Source organism: Oncorhynchus gorbuscha, linkage group LG19 (assembly GCF_021184085.1).
Source record: "Oncorhynchus gorbuscha isolate QuinsamMale2020 ecotype Even-year linkage group LG19, OgorEven_v1.0, whole genome shotgun sequence".
Classification (NCBI taxonomy): domain Eukaryota; kingdom Metazoa; phylum Chordata; class Actinopteri; order Salmoniformes; family Salmonidae; genus Oncorhynchus; species Oncorhynchus gorbuscha.
Window position 1 is genome coordinate 64,305,912 of NC_060191.1, and position 22,788 is coordinate 64,328,699.

General features: G+C 46.7%; 1 protein-coding gene across 1 annotated transcript in view; it reads left to right on the forward strand.

The window, feature by feature from the left end:
- Positions 1-22,788, forward strand: part of LOC124005266 (roundabout homolog 1-like) — a 485,264-nt gene that overhangs the window by 313,270 nt on the left and 149,206 nt on the right. Inside the window, 1 exon segment of the mRNA XM_046314363.1 lies at positions 20,537-20,694. Coding sequence (XP_046170319.1) covers positions 20,537-20,694 — 158 coding nt within the window.

A 22,788-nucleotide genomic window follows, 5' to 3' on the forward strand; every position in this document is an offset into this window, starting at 1 on the left:
TGTGTGCTGGTAGTACAGTATATTGTGTGTGCTGGTAGTACAGTATATTGTGTGTGCTGGTAGTACAGTATATTGTGTGTGCTGGTAGTACAGTATATTGTGTGTGCTGGTAGTACAGTATATTGTGTGTGCTGGTAGTACAGTATATTGTGTGTGCTGGTACAGTATATTGTGTGTGCTGGTAGTACAGTATATTGTGTGTGCTGGTAGTACAGTATATTGTGTGTGCTGGTACAGTATATTGTGTGTGCTGGTATTATTGTGTGTGCTGGTAGTACAGTATATTGTGTGTGCTGGTACAGTATATTGTGTGTGCTGGTACAGTATATTGTGTGTGCTGGTAGTGCAGTGTATTGTGTTTGCTGGTAGTACAGTGTATTGTGTGTGCTGGTACAGTATATTGTGTGTGCTGGTACAGTATATTGTGTGTGCTGGTAGTACAGTATATTGTGTGTGCTGGTACAGTATATTGTGTGTGCTGGTAGTACAGTATATTGTGTGTGCTGGTAGTACAGTATATTGTGTGTGCTGGTAGTACAGTATATTGTGTGTGCTGGTAGTACAGTATATTGTGTGTGCTGGTAGTACAGTATATTGTGTGTGCTGGTACAGTATATTGTGTGTGCTGGTAGTACAGTATATTGTGTGTGCTGGTAGTACAGTATATTGTGTGTGCTGGTAGTACAGTATATTGTGTGTGCTGGTAGTACAGTATATTGTGTGTGCTGGTACAGTATATTGTGTGTGCTGGTACAGTATATTGTGTGTGCTGGTAGTACAGTATATTGTGTGTGCTGGTACAGTATATTGTGTGTGCTGGTAGTACAGTATATTGTGTGTGCTGGTACAGTATATTGTGTGTGCTGGTACAGTATATTGTGTGTGCTGTTACAGTGTATTGTGTGTGCTGGTACAGTATATTGTGTGTGCTGGTACAGTATATTGTATGTGCTGGTAGTACAGTATATTGTGTGTGCTGGTAGTACAGTATATTGTATGTGCTGGTAGTACAGTATATTGTGTGTGCTGGTACAGTATATTGTGTGTGCTGGTACAGTGTATTGTGTGTGCTGGTACAGTATATTGTGTGTGCTGGTACAGTATATTGTGTGTGCTGTTACAGTGTATTGTGTGTGCTGGTACAGTATATTGTGTGTGCTGGTACAGTATATTGTGTGTGCTGGTACAGTATATTGTGTGTGCTGGTACAGTATATTGTATGTGCTGGTAGTACAGTATATTGTGTGTGCTGGTACAGTATATTGTGTGTGCTGGTACAGTATATTGTGTGTGCTGGTACAGTATATTGTGTGTGCTGGTACAGTATATTGTGTGTGCTGGTACAGTATATTGTGTGTGCTGGTACAGTATATTGTGTGTGCTGTTACAGTGTATTGTGTGTGCTGGTACAGTATATTGTGTGTGCTGGTACAGTATATTGTATGTGCTGGTAGTACAGTATATTGTGTGTGCTGGTACAGTATATTGTATGTGCTGGTAGTACAGTATATTGTGTGTGCTGGTACAGTATATTGTGTGTGCTGGTACAGTGTATTGTGTGTGCTGGTACAGTGTATTGTGTGTGCTGGTACAGTATATTGTGTGTGCTGGTACAGTATATTGTGTGTGCTGGTACAGTATATTGTGTGTGCTGGTACAGTATATTGTGTGTGCTGGTAGTACAGTATATTGTGTGTGCTGGTACAGTATATTGTGTGTGCTGGTACAGTATATTGTGTGTGCTGGTAGTGCAGTGTATTGTGTTTGCTGGTAGTACAGTGTATTGTGGGTGCTGGTACAGTATATTGTGTGTGCTGGTAGTACAGTATATTGTGTGTGCTGGTAGTACAGTATATTGTGTGTGCTGGTACAGTATATTGTGTGTGCTGGTAGTACAGTATATTGTGTGTGCTGGTAGTACAGTATATTGTGTGTGCTGGTACAGTATATTGTGTGTGCTGGTAGTACAGTATATTGTGTGTGCTGGTACAGTATATTGTGTGTGCTGGTAGTACAGTATATTGTGTGTGCTGGTAGTACAGTATATTGTGTGTGCTGGTAGTACAGTATATTGTGTGTGCTGGTAGTACAGTATATTGTGTGTGCTGGTAGTACAGTATATTGTGTGTGCTGGTAGTACAGTATATTGTGTGTGCTGGTAGTACAGTATATTGTGTGTGTGCTGGTAGTACAGTATATTGTGTGTGCTGGTAGTACAGTATATTGTGTGTGCTGGTAGTACAGTATATTGTGTGTGCTGGTACAGTATATTGTGTGTGCTGGTAGTACAGTATATTGTGTGTGCTGGTAGTACAGTATATTGTGTGTGCTGGTAGTACAGTATATTGTGTGTGCTGGTAGTACAGTATATTGTGTGTGCTGGTACAGTATATTGTGTGTGCTGGTAGTACAGTATATTGTGTGTGCTGGTAGTACAGTATATTGTGTGTGCTGGTAGTACAGTATATTGTGTGTGCTGGTACAGTATATTGTGTGTGCTGGTAGTACAGTATATTGTGTGTGCTGGTAGTACAGTATATTGTGTGTGCTGGTAGTACAGTATATTGTGTGTGCTGGTACAGTATATTGTGTGTGCTGGTAGTACAGTATATTGTGTGTGCTGGTAGTACAGTATATTGTGTGTGCTGGTAGTACAGTATATTGTGTGTGCTGGTAGTACAGTATATTGTGTGTGCTGGTACAGTATATTGTGTGTGCTGGTAGTACAGTATATTGTGTGTGCTGGTAGTACAGTATATTGTGTGTGCTGGTAGTACAGTATATTGTGTGTGCTGGTAGTACAGTATATTGTGTGTGCTGGTACAGTATATTGTGTGTGCTGGTAGTACAGTATATTGTGTGTGCTGGTAGTACAGTATATTGTGTGTGCTGGTACAGTATATTGTGTGTGCTGGTAGTACAGTATATTGTGTGTGCTGGTAGTACAGTATATTGTGTGTGCTGGTAGTACAGTATATTGTGTGTGCTGGTAGTACAGTATATTGTGTGTGCTGGTAGTACAGTATATTGTGTGTGCTGGTAGTACAGTATATTGTGTGTGCTGGTAGTACAGTATATTGTGTGTGCTGGTAGTACAGTATATTGTGTGTGCTGGTACAGTATATTGTGTGTGCTGGTAGTACAGTATATTGTGTGTGCACAAAGCAGGAGTTCTCTCGCTCACTTCATAAGTGAGTAGTGGGCTGCGACTGGGACTGCGACTGGGGCCTTAGGTGTGTGTGTGTGTGTGTGTGTGTGTGTGTGTGTGTGTGTGTGTGTGTGTGTGTGTGTGTGTGTGTGTGTGTGTGTGTGTGTGTGTGTGTGTGTGTGTGTGTGTGTGTGTGTGTGTGTGTGTGTGTGTGTGTGTGTGTGTGTGTGTGTGTGTGTGTGTGTGTGTGTGTGTCAGAGGGCTCCAGTCCTGAGGCTGTACAGTGAGGGGAGCAGGGTTAGTGTGGTGCTGGGTTCTTTACTCCTCCAGGGAGACAGAGGTCTAGAAGGCTACAATATCTGGGCTGGGTGGAGAGCTAGAGGCCTATTACAGTAACTAGGCAGATCCATGTACAGTCAGGCATCTAGACACTGAAGACCTTTACTATTCAACACTGGATCAGGGCCAACACAGTCAACATATTCTGTCATATTTCTTCCAGCAATTATGCAAAATCGTTAGTCCCCCCAGCCAAAAAAAATAAATCCCTACAGTAGTCCCTCCCTCCAAAAAACATCACAACAGTAGTCCCTCCCCTCCAAAAACATCACAACAGTAGTCCCTCCCCTCCAAAAACATCACAACAGTAGTCCCTCCCCTCCAAAAACATCACAACAGTAGCCCCCCCAAAAAAAAACACCACAGTAGTCCCTCCCCCAAAACTCACAACAGTAGTCCCCCCCAAAAAAAATCAGAACAGTAGTCCCTCCCCCCAGAAAAATCAGAACAGTAGTCCCTCCCCGCAAAAAAATCTGAACAAAAAAAATCTGAACAGTAGTCCCTCCACCCCAAAAAATAATTACTGGTGATGTGTTATTTATTTTAGAGCTTAGAAGGAACATTCACGCAGATGTACTTATGAACTGATGGTTTCAAGTTATCCTGACTGTTATAAAGCCCAGCCCAGCAGGTTAGATAAGGACACATACTGAATATACACACTTGTCTTTCTTTATTGACAGATCCCTGACAAGGCCCTTGAGAACGTGCTCTTTACAATGTTGCCACTACTTTAGCAAACTATCTACCTGCTTGGACAATGTAGTTTGAAAGGCTGGTATTCGTATAAAGGTATTTATTTAACATCCCTTCATCCTGGTTGTTGTTTGATGACTCTGTAAAACTTCCCGGGGCTCCGTCAGGAGAAATGCCATTGGATCAAGTTGTATATTGGATTCACCTCAGCTAATCTCTGATGAGGAGAGTACTGAATCATAATGAGAGTGGTTAGAAACCATAGAACCTGATGATGTGTTTCCACAACAGTTCCCTTCCTGCTCCAAACTTCCAGCTCCAAACTGCCTGCTTCAAACTGCCTGCTCCAAACTGCCTGCTCCAAACTGCCTGCTCCAAACTTCCAGCTCCAAACTTCCAGCTCCAAACTGCCTGCTCCAAACTGCCTGCTCCAAACTGCCTGCTCCAAACTGCCTGCTCCAAACTTCCAGCTCGAAACTGCCTGCTCCAAACTGCCTGCTCCAAACTTCCAGCTTCAAACTGCCTGCTCCAAACTGCCTGTTCCAAACTTCCAGCTCCAAACTGCCTGCTCCAAACTGCCTGCTCCAAACTGCCTGCTCCAAACTGCCTGCTCCAAACTGCCTGCTCCAAACTTCCAGCTCCAAACTGCCTGCTCCAAACTTCCAGCTCCAAACTTCCAGCTCCAAACTTCCAGCTCCAAACTGCCAGCTCCAAACTGCCTGCTCCAAACTGCCTGCTCCAAACTGCCTGCTCCATGCTCCAAACTGCCTGCTCCAAACTGCCTGCTCCAAACTGCCTGCTCCAAACTGCCTGCTCCAAACTGCCTGCTCCAAACTGCCAGCTCCAAACTGCCTGCTCCAAACTTCCAGCTCCAAACTGCCTGCTCCAAAACTTCCAGCTCCAAACTTCCAGCTCCAAACTGCCTGCTCAAACTTCCAGCTCCAAACTGCCTGCTCCAAACTGCCTGCTCCAAACTTCCAGCTCCAAACTGCCTGCTCAAACTGCCTGCTCCAAACTTCCAGCTCCAAACTGCCTGCTCCAAAACTTCCAGCTCCAAACTGCCTGCTCAAACTGCCTGCTCCAAACTTCCAGCTCCAAACTGCCTGCTCCAAACTGCCTGCTCCAAACTGCCTGCTCTGCCTGCTCCAAACTGCCTGCTCCAAACTTCCAGCTTCAAACTGCCTGCTCCAAACTGCCTGCTCCAAACTTCCAGCTCCAAACTGCCTGCCTGCTCCAAACTCCAAACTGCCTGCTCCAAACTGCCTGCTCCAAACTTCCAGCTCCAAACTGCCTGCTCCAAACTTCCAGCTCCAAACTTCCAGCTCCAAACTTCCAGCTCCAAACTGCCAGCTCCAAACTGCCTGCTCCAAACTGCCTGCTCCAAACTGCCTGCTCCATGCTCCAAACTGCCTGCTCCAAACTGCCTGCTCCAAACTGCCTGCTCCAAACTGCCTGCTCCAAACTGCCTGCTCCAAACTGCCAGCTCCAAACTGCCTGCTCCAAACTTCCAGCTCCAAACTGCCTGCTCCATGCTCCAAACTTCCAGCTCCAAACTTCCAGCTCCAAACTGCCTGCTCCAAACTTCCAGCTCCAAACTGCCTGCTCCAAACTGCCTGCTCCAAACTTCCAGCTCCAAACTGCCTGCTCCAAACTGCCTGCTCCAAACTTCCAGCTCCAAACTGCCTGCTCCATGCTCCAAACTTCCAGCTCCAAACTGCCTGCTCCAAACTGCCTGCTCCAAACTTCCAGCTCCAAACTGCCTGCTCCAAACTGCCTGCTCCAAACTTCCAGCTCCAAACTGCCTGCTCCAAACTGCCTGCTCCAAACTTCCAGCTCCAAACTGCCTGTTCCAAACTGCCTGTTCCAAACTGCCTGCTCCAAACTGCCTGCTCCAAACTGCCTGCTCCAAACTGCCTGCTCCAAACTGCCTGCTCCAAACTGCCTGCGCCAAACTTCCAGCTCCAAACTGCCTGTTCCAAACTGCCTGCTCCAAACTGCCTGCTCCAAACTGCCTGTTAATCACTTGATTTGATTATATTGTTTTATTTATTAGGATCCCCGTTAACTGGTGACAGCTGGTCTTACTTGCATCCGACACATAACCAAAAAGACATTACAGACTTTACAATTTACATACACTACATGTTTATGTTTTAAATGTGTGTGTGTGTACGTGTGTGTGTGTGTGTGTTCATCTATCAGTAACACATACAGTACATACACACAACAAGTAGGTCACATGGGGGAGAGGCGTTGTGCTGTGAGGTGTTGCTTTATTTGTTTTTTTGAAACCAGGTTTGCTGTTCACTTGTTCTTTACAAGATAGAAGGGAGTTCCATGCACTCATGGCTCTGTATAATACTGTATGTTTACTTAATTTGGTCTGGACCTGCTGCTCTGTTCTGGGCCAACTGCAGCTTAACTTGGTCTTTCCTTGCAGCACTCGACTGGACAATAATCAAGATAAAATAAAACTAGAACCTGGAGGACTTGCTTTGTGGAGTGTGGGGTCAAAAAGCAGAGCATCTCTTTATTACAGACAGACGTCTCACCATCTTTACAACCATTGCATCGATGTGTTTTGACCATGACAGTTTACAATCTAAGGTAACACCAAGTAATAGTCTCCTCAACTTGTTCAACAGCCACACCATTCATTATCAGATTCAGCTGAGGTCCTGAACTTAAGGAATGATTTGTACCAAATACAATGCTCTTAGTTTTAGAGATGTTCAGGACCAGTTTATTACTGGCCACCCATTCCAAAACAGAATGCAACTCTTTGTTAAGGGTATCAGTGGCTTAATTGGCTGTTGTTGTTGATGCGTATATGGCTGAATCATATTTGTTTAATGCCAGTGGCAAGTCACCCAACCCAACACCATCCCTCCCTGTACCACCAGCCTGAAGAGAAGATGTATGACCAATTATACAAACACAGCAACTAAATGGCCTCTCTGTCTGTCTGCAGAACCCAGGTTTTCTCTCTCTTTCTCTCTCTCTCTGTGTGTGTGTGTGTGTGTGTGTGTGTGTGTGTGTGTGTGTGTGTGTGTGTGTGTGTGTGTGTGTGTGTGTGTGTGTGTGTGTGTGTGTGTGTGTGTGTGTGTGTGTGTGTGTGTGTGTGTGTGTGTGTGTGTGTGTGTGTGTTGTAATGGTGGTGGGGGGCTAAAGAGATGAGGTGGTGTGAGCCAGGTTTGCAGTCTGCCAGTCTTGCCTCCCTGGTCTCTCTCCAGCCTTGCTGTGTGCCTGGCTAGAGTGGAGATGCCCTCTGCTGTGTGACAAAAAGGCACATGCAGCCATCTGCCATGCAGGGTACCAGCACAGAGCTTGGACTGGAAACGCTCACAACACAGTCCAAGTGCCCAACCCGCTCCCCATTACCACACTCATAACAGAATGGTTCTTCTGCTGTGAGTGTGGTGATGGTAAGAACCATTCTGCTGTGAGTGTGGTGATGGTAAGAACCATTCTGCTGTGAGTGTGGTGATGGTAAGAACCATTCTGCTGTGAGTGTGGTGATGGTAAGAACCATTCTGCTGTGAGTGTGGTGATGGTAAGAACCATTCTGTGGTGATGGTAAGAACCATTCTGTTATGAGTGTGGTGATGGTAAGAACCATTCTGCTGTGAGTGTGGTGATGGTAAGAATCATTCTGCTGTGAGTGTGGTGATGGTAAGAATCATTCTGCTGTGAGTGTGGTGATGGTAAGAACCATTCTGCTGTGAGTGTGGTGATGGTAAGAACCATTCTGCTGTGAGTGTGGTGATGGTAAGAACCATTCTGCTGTGAGTGTGGTGATGGTAAGAACCATTCTACTGTGAGTGTGGTGATGGTAAGAACCATTCTGCTGTGAGTGTGGTGATGGTAAGAACCATTCTGCTGTGAGTGTGTTGATGGTAAGAACCATTCTACTGTGAGTGTGATGATGGTAAGAACCATTCTGTGGTGATGGTAAGAACCATTCTGTTATGAGTGTGGTGATGGTAAGAACCATTCTACTGTGAGTGTGGTGATGGTAAGAACCATTCTACTGTGAGTGTGGTGATGTTAAGAACCATTCTGTTATGAGTGTGGTGATGGTAAGAACCATTCTACTGTGAGTGTGGTGATGTTAAGAACCATTCTGTTATGAGTGTGGTGATGGTAAGAACCATTCTGCTGTGAGTGTGGTGATGGTAAGAATCATTCTGCTGTGAGTGTGGTGATGGTAAGAACCATTCTGCTGTGAGTGTGGTGATGTTAAGAACCATTCTGTTATGAGTGTGGTGATGGTAAGAACCATTCTACTGTGAGTGTGGTGATGTTAAGAACCATTCTACTGTGAGTGTGTTGATGTTAAGAACCATTCTACTGTGAGTGTGTTGATGGTAAGAACCATTCTACTGTGAGTGTGTTGATGGTAAGAACCATTCTACTGTGAGTGTGTTGATGGTAAGAACCATTCTACTGTGAGTGTGTTGATGGTAAGAACCATTCTACTGTGAGTGTGGTGATGGTAAGAACCATTCTACTGTGAGTGTGTTGATGGTAAGAACCATTCTGCTGTGAGTGTGGTGATGGTAAGAACCATTCTGTGGTGATGGTAAGAGCCATTCTGCTGTGAGTATGGTGATGGTAGGAGCCATTCTGCTATGAGTGTGGTGACTGTAAGAGCCATTCTGCATGGCACAGGAACGAGAGAAATAGAGAAACAGGAAGCTGCCATGTCCAATATCATCTCTCTGGTGGTGGTGTCAGGAGGGAGGAAAGGGGAGAGGGATGGAGGGAGACAGAGGGATGAGAAGACATCTTTGGGGCTGTGTGAGGGCTTTAAAACACACATCACACAAACGCACACACACACATGTACACTGTACCTTTGGCAAATTGGCTTCATCCACACTGCCCCACCAGCCTGGGGTTTGGGAGATCAGGGTTTTACCACACCATGGATGGGAACCTCTCTTTGATGTAAACTGTTGGGAGAGTTGGAGCTGGTGGCAAAGAGAAGGGGATCAGCTGCTGAAGGGGCGAGAGAGGGATATATGGAGAAATACAGAGTGAAAGAGCAGGAGGTGTGGGAACCGTAGGGCAGCGCTGGAGGGGAGATGGAGAGTTTCAATATGGGAGCTCTCACTACACAGCACAGCCTAGCAGAGAACTGGCCAGCCCTGGGTCAACAGCTTAAACAACACTCACCAGCAGAGTCTCAATGCCTTCCCAGTCCACAACCTCCCTGTTTCTATTACACAAAACCAAACACACTGTTAATCAGATTGATAGAAAGATCACATGCATTTGGTATAGTAATCATCTCTGTCCTAGGCCCTGATCAGAATAAGTCATATAATGTGGAAAAATAGCTAGTTCTGTGATGATGAATGGAGAAGAGGAGGAGAGAGGGGAGATGAAGTGAGTGAGAGGTGGAAATAGAGAGTGGAGAACCGTCCTGCTGGTTAAATCATCACTCTGGTGAGAGACATGGATGTGATAGGCAACACAGCCTTCCACTGGGTGGTCGGTCTTTCCGGTGCCTCAAAGTAGGCCTACCCATCTTCAGCCCATATCCTAACGTACATTCTACCACATGATACGTGACAGGACAGTGGGCACAGGGCAGTTGTTTGACAGACAGTAATAACATACAATTAATACGCCTATCGGTGAAAGGTTCAGGATTCCCTGAACAGTGTCTGTGATCATGTTAGACGATCTGCCTAGCTGTTTCTCTTCATCAGACCGTCAGATGGAGGATGATTGACAGCCGCCCCAGCCACTGGCCCCGCCCAAACTTTGATCAGAGCAGCAGTGGTTGGCTGATGCTGGGTGGAAGTCACTTTCAGAATGAGCTCATGAGAGCAAGTTAGAGTCCATTTTGAAAGCACCCCTAGCCTAAAGTAGCAGCATGCACATCTGGAAGCGATTACTCATTTCAGATGTTCATTGTTTGCTGTGGAGTCTCTCTCCTCTCTCTGTTGCGCCACCTCTAATCCCTCTGTTACTTATGGGCCGCCATGTTTGGCCAGCGACGTACAGCCCTGCCTTGTGGAGCCCCGCCAATCCCAAATCAAGACAATTTGTTAACTTTATCAGGAGCAAGACTAACCTCGTAAAGACAGAGGAGAGGAGGAGGGACCAGCACAGTACAACACATTCACTTCCCTTCCAGGACAAGCAACAAGAGACTTCTGTCCTTCAAGCTTCCTCCTCTCTCTCGTCAATCTTGGATACTTTCCCTTTCTATATTTTTCTTCTTCTGTGGTTAGTCATGTTAACTCTGACTATTGTTTCTTCTTCTGTGGTTAGTCATGTTCACTCTGACTATTGTTTCTTCTTCTGTGGTTAGTCATGTTCACTCTGACTATTGTTTCTTCTTCTGTGGTTAGTCATGTTCACTCTGACTATTGTTTCTTCTTCTGTGGTTAGTCATGTTCACTCTGACTATTGTTTCTTCTTCTGTGGTTAGTCATGTTCACTCTGACTATTGTTTCTTCTTCTGTGGTTAGTCATGTTCACTCTGACTATTGTTTCTTCTTCTGTGGTTAGTCATGTTCACTCTGACTATTGTTTCTTCTTCTGTGGTTAGTCATGTTCACTCTGACTATTGTTTCTTCTTCTGTGGTTAGTCATGTTCACTCTGACTATTGTTTCTTCTTCTGTGGTTAGTCATGTTCACTCTGACTATTGTTTCTTCTTCTGTGGTTAGTCATGTTCACTCTGACTATTGTTTCTTCTTCTGTGGTTAGTCATGTTCACTCTGACTATTGTTTCTTCTTCTGTGGTTAGTCATGTTAACTCTGACTATTGTTTCGTCTTCTGTGGTTAGTCATGTTCACTCTGACTATTGTTTCTTCTTCTGTGGTTAGTCATGTTCACTCTGACTATTGTTTCTTCTTCTGTGGTTAGTCATGTTCACTCTGACTATTGTTTCTTCTTCTGTGGTTAGTCATGTTCACTCTGACTATTGTTTCTTCTTCTGTGGTTAGTCATGTTAACTCTGACTATTGTTTCTTCTTCTGTGGTTAGTCATGTTCACTCTGACTATTGTTTCTTCTTCTGTGGTTAGTCATGTTCACTCTGACTATTGTTTCTTCTTCTGTGGTTAGTCATGTTCACTCTGACTATTGATTCTTCTTCTGTGGTTTGTCAAGTTCCCTCTGACTATTGTTTTGAGGAAATGCTCCAAAGTTCCCCAATGGGAAATTTTTTCAATACTTGTGTAGATTATTTGAGGAAATTGACTGTAATCCCTTTAATTTCCTCTCAACAATACTCATTTGATCTTCCCGTTCAGGCTTGTGTGCCGCATTGAGTCTTCATTTTCATTATGTCGCAGGCACAGCACGGGAATCTCATTTTAATTTGACATTTCAGCATCTGTTTTCAATTTCCCCAGGAAAGAAAAAGTGTGTGTGTGTGTGTGTGTGTGTGTGTGTGTGTGTGTGTGTGTGTGTGTGTGTGTGTGTGTGTGTGTGTGTGTGTGTGTGTGTGTGTGTGTGTGTGTGTGTGTGTGTGTGTGTGTGTGTGTGTGTGTGTGTGTGTGTGTGTGTGTGTGTGTGTGGGCGGGGCACCCATTAGTTTGGGTAGCAGCGAGGGCTAGTTGAAAACCTAGTCTAAGGGAGTCTCGATGATCAGAGTTAATTGAGTTAGCCTGTGCTCAGCCCCAGCGTGCTACTGTAAACCTGGGGAGTGATTAGTCAGGTCTGGACAGTTAGAGCAGAGCCAGACCCAGGCAGAGCCATGAAGATGTGTCCCACTGCAGACCAGACAGAAGCCTTGCAGCATCCTACCAATGGCTTCTCTCTCCTCAGCCAGCTGTTTGTCAAAATGATAGATCAGAGTTTCCTCTTAATCAACAACTCATTGAAACATGTTGTTACACCATTCTGAACAGGGAAAGATAGTAGATTGATTAGCACACACGATTTCTGTAATACTTACATTTTATTGGGGATAATATTGTTTTGTAAAAAGATAGTTGTTTATAGATGCTTTATAGCTATAGAGAATACCTTCCAATGCCCTTAGAAAGACACTGTCTGACTGACAGGCATGCTGTTCCCTCCAATCATCACATCAGCAGCACAGTGAGAAAAGCCAGGAAGGACAAAGAGGAGGCTTCATGCTGGGACCTGTGTGACTCTAGCCCATACCCACATATTAAGACATGCAGGGAACATACACACACACACACACACACACACACACACACACACACACACACACACACACACACACACACACACACACACACACACACACACACACACACACACACACACACACACACACACACACACACACATACACACACGCACACGCACACGCACACGCACACGCACACGTACACGTACACGTACACGCACACGTACACACGCACACGCACACGCACACGTACACGTACACGCACACGCACACGTACACGTACACGTACACGTACACGTACACGTACACGTACACGTACACGTACACACACACACACACACACACACACACACACACACGCACACGCACACGCACACGCACAAGTACACATACACATACACATACACATACACATACACATACACATACACATACACATACACATACACATGCACTCACACTCACACCCATTCAAACTGTGCTTGGCCTCCCTGTTAATGGCCCAGGAAACACTATCTCATAGGAGACAGCTGTAGGCTCAAATGAGGGAGGGGGAGGGAGGGGGAGAGAGGCAGAATGGAAGTGGATGCTCATTATTCCAAAAACATACAGGACAGTACACAGCAGAGCCATCCCTCCCCCCATTCAAATCAGAACAGGGACAGAGGATCTCACAGAGAGACCAGGGAACCAGAGCCAGCCTCTCTTGGCAAGGCTCCGGATCTGACTGGGGTTCTGGCGAAAGAGTTAGAGGCTCGCTCCAGTCCCTAATCCATTTTTCTCTTTCTTTATTTCTTTCCCCATCTCCACCTCTCACTTGTACAATTATGTTTCTCCCCATACAGGTTGCCAGGGTTGTCCGCTGCGCTGTGTGATGTGCAGTAATCAGCTGTGTTTGTTGAGGGAAGATGTCAGGGGGGTAGGAGAGAGGACAGCGAGCCAGGCGGGGGAGTGAGGGATGTAGAGGAGGATTGGAGGTCACTTGGTTGTGTTGTTTTAAACACTAGAGGATGACAGCTGTCCTTTGGCCTTCCTCTCTCTCCCCTTCTCTCCCTCTCTCTCTCCCTTCATCTCACTCCATACCCAGAGAGAATCCAGTTAAAAGTCTCTCTAGTGTCCTCTCCTCCAGTGTTCTCTAGTCTCCTCTCCTCTACTGCATCCTAGTCTCCTCTCCTCCAGTGTTATTAGTTCTCATCTCTACTGTTCTCTAGTCTCCTCTCCTCTACTGCATCCTAGTCTCCTCTCCTCCAGTGTTATTAGGTCTCATCTCTACTGTTCTCTAGTCTCCTCTCCTCTACTGCATCCTAGTCTCCTCTCCTCTAGTGTTCTCTTGTCTCCTCTCCTCTACTGTTCTGTAGTTTCCTCTCCTCTACTGGTCTCTAGTATCCTGTCCTCTATTGTTCTCTAGTCTCCTCTCCTCTTGTGTTCTCTAGTCTCCTCTCCTCTAGTCTCCTCTCCTCTAGTCTCCTCTCCTCTAGTGTTCTCTTGTCTTCTCTCCTCTACAGTTCTGTAGTTTCCTCTCCTCTACTGGTCTCTAGTATCCTGTCCTCTATTGTTCTCTAGTCTCCTCTCCTCTTGTGTTCTCTAGTCTCCTCTCCTCTAGTCTCCTTTTCTCTAGTGTCCGTTCTCTAGTCTCCTCTCCTCTTATCTCCTCTCCTCTACTGTTCTCTAGTGTCCTGTCCTCTATTGTTTTCTAGTCTCCTCTCCTCCAGTCTCCTCTCATCTAGTGTCCTCTAGTCTCCTCCCTCTAGTCTCCTCTCCTCTAGTGTTCTCTAGTCTCATGTCCTCTATTGTTCTCTAGTCTCCTCTCCTCCAGTCTCCTCTCATCTAGTGTCCTCTAGTCTCCTTCCTCTAGTCTCCTCTCCTCTAGTGTTCTCTAGTCTCCTGTCCTCTATTGTCCTCTAGTCTCCTTCCTCTAGTCTCCTCTCCTCTAGTGTTCTCTAGTCTCCTGTCCTCTATTGTTCTCTAGTCTCCTCTCCTCCAGTCTCCTCTCATCTAGTGTCCTCTAGTCTCCTTTCCTCTAGTCTCCTCTCCTCTAGTGTTCTCTAGTCTCCTCTCCTCCAGTCTCCTCTCATCTAGTGTTCTCTAGTCTCCTCTCCTCTAGTCTCCTCTCATCTAGTGTCCTCTAGTCTCCTCTCATCTAGTGTTCTCTAATTGAGGAGAGTGTCTCCCTTCATGTAGCCTTGTTATCGTTTGGAGTGTGAAGAGCTATCTTTCAGTTTTAAGGATTTTGTGGCACTTGTCAAGGCTTTGACTCACACAACATCTCTGATCATGATATTTCCATCTGCCTGGCCTTGCCTGTACAGATGGAGCCAGTGTTTATGTTTATGTTTATATCCTCCTTTTTCTCAGCGGGACGACCCTGTCTCTTTTGACCCGCGCTCATGAGCACATTCACAACTCAGCTGGAGTGTTGTTAGGCTATGTGGAGGACTAAGAGTATTTTGCCAAGCTAGAATATGTGTTGTGTGCAAACAATTATTTTTACATTCCTTTTGCAAACCTGCATTTCCATGGAGGCTTATATTGTAATCAACAACACCTCTGACTAACAACAAGAGATAAGAAATATACAAATCCCATTGCTTTAGAGTCGTGTACACCGCATGTGGAGACTTGTGTTGTGACGGGGGTCATATAGTTTTCTGCTGCTATACATGAGAAGGTGTAGGGTCCCCTGATTAGCCAGGGAAGCCTGGAGAAACCATTACCTCCCACATATCTCCATCTGAAAGCCAATTCCTACAGGGGGATTGGGTTCCCCTCCCCACTGCCATACAGAAACCACCTCCCTCATGCTACAAGGAGCAGGCAGAGGGAGAGAGGGGTATCTCAGTGATGGCCAATTAAGTGCTTAAAGGGTTTATGCAGGAATTTGTTGGCTGTCAGGAAGTTGATGTTTCCTGGCGTGAGCCTATCTTTGATCTGTGTGGGGCGGACGGAGGTGGAGGAGGTGACTAGAAGCAGGTTCAGGGGGAGTAGGTGGAGGGAGGGGGAGGAGGTGCACCATGGTGACTAGGAGCAGGTTCGGGGGGGAGTAGGTGGAGGGAGGGGGAGGAGGTGCACCATGGTGACTAGGAACAGGTTCAGGGGAGTAGGTGGAGGGAGGGGGAGGAGATGCACCATGGTGACTAGGAGCAGGTTCAGGGGGAGTAGGTGGAGGGAGGGGGAGGAGGTGCACCATGGTGACTAGGAGCAGGTTCAGGGGGAGTAGGTGGAGGGAGGGGGAGGAGGTGCACCATGGTGACTAGGAGCAGGTTCAGGGGCATGAAAATGAGATGGTGGAGAGGAGAATATTCTGGTCGTAATCCAAACACACACACACACACACACACACACACACACACACACACACACACACACACACACACACACACACACACACACACACACACACACACACACACACACACACACACACACACACACACACACACACACACACACACACACACACATTCACACGAGTATAGACACATACAGGGTCAACTTAGAGCATTGGTCCAGTAACCGGAAGGTCGATCAAATCCCCGAGCTGACCAGTTAAAAATCTGTCATTCTTCCCCTGAGCAAGACAGTTAACCCACTGTTCCCCAGGCACCGATGACATGGATGTCAATTAAGCCAGCCCCCCGCACCTCAGAGGGGATTCAGAGGGGTGGGGTTAAATGTGGAAGACACATTTCGGTTCAATACATTCAGTTGGACATCTGACTAGGTATCCCCCTTCCCTTTCCATACACAAACAGTCATAAAGTCATAGCCAGGACCATCATACACAGGTACACATTGTGCTGACCCTGCACACTTTAGGCTGAGTAGAATTTCAGCCTGTAGTTTATGAGAACATGTTTTGTGTGTGTACAGACAGATACACCCGAGCTGGGAAAGTGATTACTGGCACGCCGTCTATAGATGGAGGGTTGTCGGTTTTTCATTACCTTCTGTCCTCTCATAAATCTCTCCAGTTTATCTTCAACACTACCGCTGGGGAGGCAGAGCTAGACTTTAGCTAGGATCTGACCCTCTGATTGCAGCCCACAACCATCCTGCCTCTCAGCTTTTACAATGCTGCTGTGACATACATACTTTTCCATATTGTTACTGGACTGAGTTAGTGGGGTATACATTTCATAGAGTGCTAAGTGCACTACTTTTGATGACAAGTCTAGTCAAAAGTAGTGCACTTTGTAGAGTATAGGATGTGGTTTGTGTTCTATTCATCATGCTGTTGTCAAGATGAATGAGACAGCTCACGGATCATTTGGTCCCATTCAAACAGCATTTCCCTCTGTCACATTAGATCAGCCGCTGTTGTTCTCATCCATTAGACATTAGACAGGGATGCACAAGCTCCTACACCCCCACACTAATGGGCCTTTTAACTGGGAAAAGGCATCTCTGAGTGACTATAGGAGAGGGTGTGATGTCAGCGAGGGGGTCTGATGTCAACGAGGGGGTCTGATTTCAGCGAGGGGGTCTGTTGTCAGCGAGGGGGTCTGATGTCAGCGAGGGAGTCTGATGTCAGCGAGGGGGTCTGATGTCAGCGAGGGGGTCTGATGTCAGCGAGGGGTCTGATGTCAGCGAGGGGGTCTGATATCAGCGAGGGAGTCTGATGTCAGCGAGGGGTCTGATATCAGCGAGGGAGTCTGATGTCAGCGAGGGGGTCTGATGTCAGCGAGGGGTCTGATGTCAGCGAGGGGGTCTGATGTCAGCGAGGGGGTCTGATGTCAGCGAGGGAGTCTGATGTCAGCGAGGGGGTCTGATGTCAGCGAGGGAGTCTGATGTCAGCGAGGGGGTCTGATGTCAGCGAGGGGGTCTGATATCAGCGAGGGAGTCTGATGTCAGCGAGGGGGTCTGATGTCAGCGAGGGGGTCTGATGTCAGCGAGGGGGTCTGATGTCAGCGAGGGGAGTGGTATATATTACAGTACTTCCCAATACGGTTGTGAACCCTGTACAACAGCCGTTTTTAAAGTGGCAATACCTGTAGATGGGTTGTAATGCAAACATAGGCTCCATCAGTCAGTGGCAGGGTTGTGTGGATAAACAGGAAGTGAAAGTGACGTGATGATGAAGAGGGGATGATGTGTGTATCTGGAGGCGGTTCTTATACCCCATGTCAGAGTGTGTCACTCACACACTCATTAGGCTGACAGAAAGTGTGAGGTGGCAATGAGGGGAGATGACTGGTCAAAGTGTGTCACTCACACACTCATTAGGCTGACAGAAAGTGTGAGGTGGTAATGAGGGGAGATGACTGGTCAAAGTGTGTCACACACACTCAGTAGGCTGACACAGAGAGACAGTGTGAGGTGGTAATGAGGGGAGATGATAGGTCAGAGTGTGTCACTCACACACTCAGTAGGCTGACACAGAGAGACAGTGTGAGGTGGTAATGAAGGGAGATGATAGGTCAGAGTGTGTCACTCACACACTCAGTAGGCTGACACAGAGAGACAGTGTGAGGTGGTAATGAGGGGAGATGACTGGTCAAAGTGTGTCACTCACACACTCAGTAGGCTGACACAGAGAGACAGTGTGAGGTGGTAATGAGGAGAGATGACTGGTCAAAGTGTGTCACTCACACACTCAGTAGGCTGACACAGAGACAGTGTGAGGTGGTAATGAGGGGAGATGATAGGTCAGAGTGTGTCACTCACACACTCAGTAGGCTGACACAGAGAGACAGTGTGAGGTGGTAATGAGGGGAGATGACTGGTCAAAGTGTGTCACTCACACACTCAGTAGGCTGACACAGAGAGACAGTGTGAGGTGGTAAAGAGGAGAGATGACTGGTCAAAGTGTGTCACTCACACACTCAGTAGGCTGACACAGAGAGACAGTGTGAGGTGGTAAAGAGGAGAGATGACTGGTCAAAGTGTGTCACTCACACACTCAGTAGGCTGACACAGAGAGACAGTGTGAGGTGGTAAAGAGGAGAGATGACTGGTCAAAGTGTGTCACTCACACACTCAGTAGGCTGACACAGAGAGACAGTGTGAGGTGGTAAAGAGGAGAGATGACTGGTCAAAGTGTGTCACTCACACACTCAGTAGGCTGACACAGAGAGACAGTGTGAGGTGGTAAAGAGGAGAGATGACTGGTCAAAGTGTGTCACTCACACACTCAGTAGGCTGACACAGAGAGACAGTGTGAGGTGGTAAAGAGGAGAGATGACTGGTCAAAGTGTGTCACTCACACACTCAGTAGGCTGACACAGAGAGACAGTGTGAGGTGGTAATGAGGGGAGATGACTGGTCAAAGTGTGTCACTCACACACTCAGTAGGCTGACACAGAGAGACAGTGTGAGGTGGTAAAGAGGAGAGATGACTGGTCAAAGTGTGTCACTCACACACTCAGTAGGCTGACACAGAGAGACAGTGTGAGGTGGTAAAGAGGAGAGATGACTGGTCAAAGTGTGTCACTCACACACTCAGTAGGCTGACACAGAGAGACAGTGTGAGGTGGTAAAGAGGAGAGATGACTGGTCAAAGTGTGTCACTCACACACTCAGTAGGCTGACACAGAGAGACAGTGTGAGGTGGTAAAGAGGAGAGATGACTGGTCAAAGTGTGTCACTCACACACTCAGTAGGCTGACACAGAGAGACAGTGTGAGGTGGTAATGAGGAGAGATGACTGGTCAAAGTGTGTCACTCACACACTCAGTAGGCTGACACAGAGACAGTGTGAGGTGGTAATGAGGGGAGATGATAGGTCAGAGTGTGTCACTCACACACTCAGTAGGCTGACACAGAGAGACAGTGTGAGGTGGTAATGAGGGGAGATGACTGGTCAAAGTGTGTCACTCACACACTCAGTAGGCTGACACAGAGAGACAGTGTGAGGTGGTAAAGAGGAGAGATGACTGGTCAAAGTGTGTCACTCACACACTCAGTAGGCTGACACAGAGAGACAGTGTGAGGTGGTAAAGAGGAGAGATGACTGGTCAAAGTGTGTCACTCACACACTCAGTAGGCTGACACAGAGAGACAGTGTGAGGTGGTAAAGAGGAGAGATGACTGGTCAAAGTGTGTCACTCACACACTCAGTAGGCTGACACAGAGAGACAGTGTGAGGTGGTAAAGAGGAGAGATGACTGGTCAAAGTGTGTCACTCACACACTCAGTAGGCTGACACAGAGAGACAGTGTGAGGTGGTAAAGAGGAGAGATGACTGGTCAAAGTGTGTCACTCACACACTCAGTAGGCTGACACAGAGAGACAGTGTGAGGTGGTAAAGAGGAGAGATGACTGGTCAAAGTGTGTCACTCACACACTCAGTAGGCTGACACAGAGAGACAGTGTGAGGTGGTAATGAGGGGAGATGACTGGTCAAAGTGTGTCACTCACACACTCAGTAGGCTGACACAGAGAGACAGTGTGAGGTGGTAAAGAGGAGAGATGACTGGTCAAAGTGTGTCACTCACACACTCAGTAGGCTGACACAGAGAGACAGTGTGAGGTGGTAAAGAGGAGAGATGACTGGTCAAAGTGTGTCACTCACACACTCAGTAGGCTGACACAGAGAGACAGTGTGAGGTGGTAAAGAGGAGAGATGACTGGTCAAAGTGTGTCACTCACACACTCAGTAGGCTGACACAGAGAGACAGTGTGAGGTGGTAAAGAGGAGAGATGACTGGTCAAAGTGTGTCACTCACACACTCAGTAGGCTGACACAGAGAGACAGTGTGAGGTGGTAAAGAGGAGAGATGACTGGTCAAAGTGTGTCACTCACACACTCAGTAGGCTGACACAGAGAGACAGTGTGAGGTGGTAAAGAGGAGAGATGACTGGTCAAAGCCGCTCATGTTTGGATGCACACATGTTTATCTCATTGTCAACAAGGCCTTGTGGGTAGGGGAAGACACTCCAATCTGTGGCCAGTGGTCCAGCTGTTTGTGGTATGACGATCCCTGGTCCTGTATAGTCTTCTCTGATGGAAGTGGTCACTGTGGCCATGTCCACGTGGTGACGAATCGGTGACAGTACCCAATTATAGGTTATGATAACACAGCAGCGGTTTCCTTTTGTCATTATGTTGTTGCTGCAGATCAGTGTTGTGGTCTGTAGATGGTACAATGCATCTGAGTGAGGTATGTCAAATCTACAGTCATGTCTAACTGTAGTGACTGGTTTTGGTGTTATTATGCCCTTTGTGTCAAAGCTCATCTCTGCCGCTGCTTGAACTCACGGTAACCCGTTTCTCTCCATCTCTTTCTGCAGTACTACGTGATGACTTCAGACAGAATCCTGCAGATGTGATGGTGGCAGCGGGCGAGCCTGCAGTCCTAGAGTGTATGCCCCCTCGCGGGCATCCTGAACCTAGCATATCCTGGAAGAAGGACAGTGCCAACATCGATGACAGAGATGAACGAATCACTGTGAGTGGAACTGGTTGTGTGTGAGATTGAGATGTTATGTTCATCAAAGTATTTCATACCAGATTAATGTCAGTGTTAACCTTACAATTATTGATTTGTCCCCTGTTGTTTCACCAATAACGATTTATAACTCCAAATCAGCAAACTGCAGATGTTGTAACATTTAATGAGCGAGTCTCATAATTAGTCTTGGTTCATTAGTCAAGCATCAACATTGATTAGGATCCTGCTGAGTAACATCAGCCAGTAGAACAAACACTCACTACTATGATGACATGAAACAGTTTCTGAAAAAGAGGAAATTTGGTCTCCGCAGCGCTGAGGGATTGGAGACTTTCCCTCTCTATCTGATTTATACAGCGTTCAAGACCAGCCACCAATTTTTATTTTATTTTAAATAAGGGTGAAATAAAAAATATATTTTTTAAATTAGCCAGACCCAGAAGGGATAGATAAGGATGATTAGCCAGGCCCAGAAGGGATCAGTAAGGATGATTAGCCATGCCCAGAAGGGATAGGTAAGGATGATTAGCCATGCCCAAAAGGGATAGATAGGTAAGGATGATTAGCCATGCCAAGAAGGAATCACTAAGGATGATTAGCCATGCCCAGAAGGGATGGGTAAGGATGATTAGCCATGCCCAGAAGGGATCTGTAAGGATGATTAGCCATGCCCAGAAGGGATGGGTAAGGATGATTAGCCAGGCCCAGAAGGGATAGGTAAGGATGATTAGCCATGCCCAGAAGGGATAGGTAAGGATGATTAGCCAGACCCAGAAGGGATCAGTAGGGATGATTATCCAGAACCAAAAGGGGTCAGTAAGGATGATTAGCCAGGCCCAGAAGGGATCAGTAAGGATGATTAGCCATGCCCAGAAGGGATCAGTAAGGATGATTAGCCAGGCCCAGAAGGGATCAGCAAGGATGATTAGCCATGCCCAGAAGGAATCATTAAGGATGAATAGCCATGTCCAGAAGGGATGGGTAAGGATGATTAGCCATGCCCAGAAGGGATAGGTAAGGATGATTAGCCATGCCCAGAAGGGATCTGTAAGGATGATTAGCCATGCCCAGAAGGGATAGGTAAGGATGATTAGCCAGACCCAGAAGGGATCAGTAGGGATGATTATCCAGAACCAAAAGGGGTCAGTAAGGATGATTAGCCAGGCCCAGAAGGGATCAGTAAGGATGATTAGCCAGGCCCCGAATTGATCAGTAAGGATGATTAGCCCCAGGCCTTGAATGGATCAGTTAGCCAACGTTACAGTATGGTCTGGACAATTAACAGCAAACTGCAACTCTGTTTACATAAAGACAACCAGCGGTAATTAGAACCATTTTCCTCCTATGTACTTTATCATGACACTGTGCTCCTCTCTGGGCATGTTATGGTACATGCAGCTGATACAGCTCCATCCTGAGCCCAGAACGCCCAGCCATGGATGTGTTCAGTACTATTGACATGACAGCTGATACAGCTCCATCCTGAGCCCAGAACGCCCAGCCATGGATGTGTTCAGTACTATTGACATGACAGCTGATACAGCTCCATCCTGAGCCCAGACGCCCAGCCATGGATGTGTCCAGTACTATTGACATGACAGCTGATACAGCTCCATCCTGAGTCCAGATCGCCCAGCCATGGATGTGTCCAGTACTATTGACATGACAGCTGATACAGCTCCATCCTGAGCCCAGACGCCCAGCCATGGATGTGTCCAGTACTATTGACATGACAGCTGATACAGCTCCATCCTGAGTCCAGATCGCCCAGCCATGGATGTGTCCAGTACTATTGACATGACAGCTGATACAGCTCCATCCTGAGCCCAGAACGCCCAGCCATGGATGTGTTCAGTACTATTGACATGACTGAACACTGCCTTAGGGTGTTCTCCTAATCACAACTCTTACTCATAAACAGCGTGATAGCCTGTCCCCCGCCTTCAGCCCCCCACTAGCTGCACCGGGGGAAGATTAAAAAGAAGCGGCTGGCAGTTTCAGAGCATAATTGAAAGCGCATAATCTCGTGGAAATTGAATCGAATCATATCTGTCTCTGAATTCAGCCAGCAGTTACTGATAAGCACCTCGG